Consider the following 3,177-nt stretch of genomic DNA (forward strand, 5'->3'; position numbering starts at 1 on the left):
TCTAGTTTGATGCTTAATTACAAACAAACAAACTACAAACAAAAACAAAGCAAATCGATCTCAAGTCAGGATTCGTTTTTCGTTAAAATAAGAAATGAAAAAAAAAGCTTTAAAGTCAATTCCATGTTCAAAAAATGACGAAATTGAGTTTAAAAGTTCAGAAAACAAGGAAAATGTTGTATCCTAAAAAGCTACTGACAATAATTGAAGATTTCAGGTCGACTTGGCAAGTAGCGCTTCCCAGCGGTGGAAGATATCAAACAGCGGTCAACTAGAACGGCTAACCTCCAGCGGCTCTGCAGAGGAAGACGAAGACGAAGATAGACAACCAATCAAATCCACAGATGAAAGTAAGTCCGAAAATAAACATCTCGCAATGATCAAACTGAGAACTGTGTTTTTTCTGATGTTACTGTCTGCCAGCAGCTGATTCTATTATTTTTACTATAAGGATATTTTCTTATTTTAAAATGATCAGCCTTTTAAGTTTCTTAAAGTTGGCATGATTTTTTATATAAATTTGAATAAATACTTAGTTTTAAGTTGACGTTTTATTAAATAAATTTGAAGGGTGATTTGAATAAATACTTAGTTTTAAGTTGACGTTTTATTAAATAAATTTGAAGGGTGATTTGAATAAATACTTAGTTTTAAGTTGACGTTTTATTAAATAAATTTGAAGGGTGATTTTAATAAAGACTATATAATATAATAAAGGTAATGACTATACGATCTCTTTTGAGACATTTAAATAGTTTCCAAATTACCTTCAAATACATGTATGTGTATATTTTTCAGTTATTTTTCGAGTCTATCGTGCTGACCAAACTTACACTACTTTAAAGACACCAACTGCAGCCACTGCTGAGACCATTAAACGCAGTGCAGCTGATAAGCTTGGACTAAAGGATGACGTACTATTAGTGGAAGTTAGGTCTACAGGAGGTACATATATTTATATTGAATTGTGTGTGTTTGGTATTTCGAATTACGAACTGAAAGACACTTGAGAACAAATTTCAAAACCATTACATATTCGTAAGGTTAATTAAATTAATTCAAATAACTAATACGTGCATTGTTCTAAACGATTAACGTACAAAAATAAAAAACAAATTAATGAAGCATGTGCTTGATTCGAAAGATAATTTAATTTATACAGAGATTAGTTGAAAATAAGGAATATTAAAGTTTCTATGAAATTAATATAGGATTATGGTTTATCATTTAGTTATAAGATGTCCCTCTGTGGATCAGTGGTAAGTTTACGAACCTACAATGCTTAAATCTAGGGTTCGATTCCTACGGTGGATAATGTGCATATAGCTAGCTCATTGCGTAGCTTTGTGCCAAAGGTAAAGACTGCTAAAAGAAAACGACGCATCATTGTCAGATGACTTATCCGTGTTCGAGTGTTAGTTCCCTCTGGCGAGTAAAGCTAAAAACATTTAACTTAAAAATAGATACATATAAAATAAATTTATAGAAATAAAATAATCTTCCGTTCGTTTCATTTGAGTAGATAATGCTAAGTCAGTCGATTAGCTCGTTTTCATCATCTTGTTTTAGGATTAATAAAGTGTAGTGACTAGGTTAGTATTCTGGGGACGTTTTGGTCATGTTGGTTGATATATTTTGCTAAAACTTGTCTGGATTACTATTTGGTATATTAAAGACGTAATTACACATCCATTCTACCATCGGACGGCCAGTGTATCGTATGTAAAGTGATCCAGAGTATAGCAAAATATTGCTATGAATTAAAAATTTGGATGCATACCTTAAAACTTTTTCAATTTTATTTATAATAACTTCCGATCACAGTAAGCTGTATACTTAGAGCTAAACTCAAAAAATCAATCTGGTTGTTAGTATAGCTAATTAAATATATACTTGTATCGTTCATATGAACTTATAAAGATTAGAATACATTGTTTCATCAGTTGGGTATTCTCACTGTTAATGATATTTTTGGCCGTAAACCCAATAATATCTCCTGATGTTTGGTCATCTTAAGAAATTTAGATTAGTTCTAAATACATGTTCTAAGCTAACAATGCAAAACCATCTTTATAACTAAAGTATAATGCATAACATAAAACAAGATATATTAAATATTTTCGCCATTACCTATAACAAAAGTTGTTACGAAGGAAGGATATAGTATATTTTAGCTACAAAACATAAAAAACTCTAGCGTTCAGCCCTCTAGTGTGTTAAATATCTGTCTTCACAGACATCCACAGTTGTAGAGATAGCTACGCCCTCTGTAACTATATCACAGCTCCAATAAACGACACTGTAACACATGGATAACCAATCGAATCGTTATTTACTCGAACTAGTAACTAAGCATTATCAACTCTTTTAATACAACGTTCTTCATTCTGGAAAATGTTGGTATGTTATAAATCTTACTACTCGCGTTATTTCGTTTAATACCTTTTTCTACACGAGCGTTCACTAATTAATATAATAATTTTAATTATTGCTCAACTTGTTGATAAATAAAGATGAATCTTCTGTAAAAAGTCAAGTGTAAATGCGAGGAAGATTAACAGTAATAATAACTTATAAAGGAAAGTTACAACAGTCATAAATGTCACGATGAAATTAATGCGAAAAAATTATAGTAGCTTAACAGATAACGTAATGTCGTATACCCAACTGTTATATAGCTAGTTTTATGTATTCATAACCAGAAGTTAAATTAGCAGGAGGTAAAAACAATTGTGATCAATACAAGAAATCCTTTTACTGTTATCCAAACAACATCCTACATCCCAAGGGTTCGGCGAGTAGAAGTGGAAATGTTTTGGAGTTTGTAATACTCTGTGAAAATTCTAAACCCTATAGTGTTTCGCAAGAATATTGTTCAATTATCCAGATCATTGAATGAAATGTTTGATTAATGTTTGCAAAGAGAGACCCTAATTATGAAAACTCCGAGTGAATTTACGAGCTCTATTCGCAAAATCTTGTAATGATGAACAAATTCTAGAGCATCTAATAAGCTGAGAGTAGTAAACATTTGTAACATAAGTTGTTTGGAATATTCATATTTCGGAATGGAAGGTTTATAACTGAAAGTTTCTATTTTATTGAAAACTTTAAAGTTCAGTGTGCGATCAATGATGTAATTATTTAAATCTTGAGGCCCGGCATGGCCAGGTGGTT

At 31.2% G+C, this 3,177-nt stretch overlaps 1 protein-coding gene across 3 annotated transcripts in view; it reads left to right on the forward strand.

Annotated features, from left to right (window-relative positions):
* Nucleotides 1-3,177, forward strand: part of LOC106466050 (rap guanine nucleotide exchange factor 4-like) — a 110,457-nt gene that overhangs the window by 85,759 nt on the left and 21,521 nt on the right. For all 3 annotated transcript variants that reach the window (XM_022394540.1, XM_013926295.2, XM_022394550.1), the window contains 2 exons: nucleotides 211-350; nucleotides 799-945. In XM_022394540.1, coding sequence (XP_022250248.1) covers nucleotides 211-350; nucleotides 799-945 — 287 coding nt within the window. The remainder of the gene's footprint in view (nucleotides 1-210; nucleotides 351-798; nucleotides 946-3,177) is intronic.

Source organism: Limulus polyphemus, unplaced genomic scaffold (assembly GCF_000517525.1).
Source record: "Limulus polyphemus unplaced genomic scaffold, Limulus_polyphemus-2.1.2 Scaffold72, whole genome shotgun sequence".
In the NCBI taxonomy this organism is placed as follows: Eukaryota; Metazoa; Arthropoda; class Merostomata; order Xiphosura; family Limulidae; genus Limulus; species Limulus polyphemus.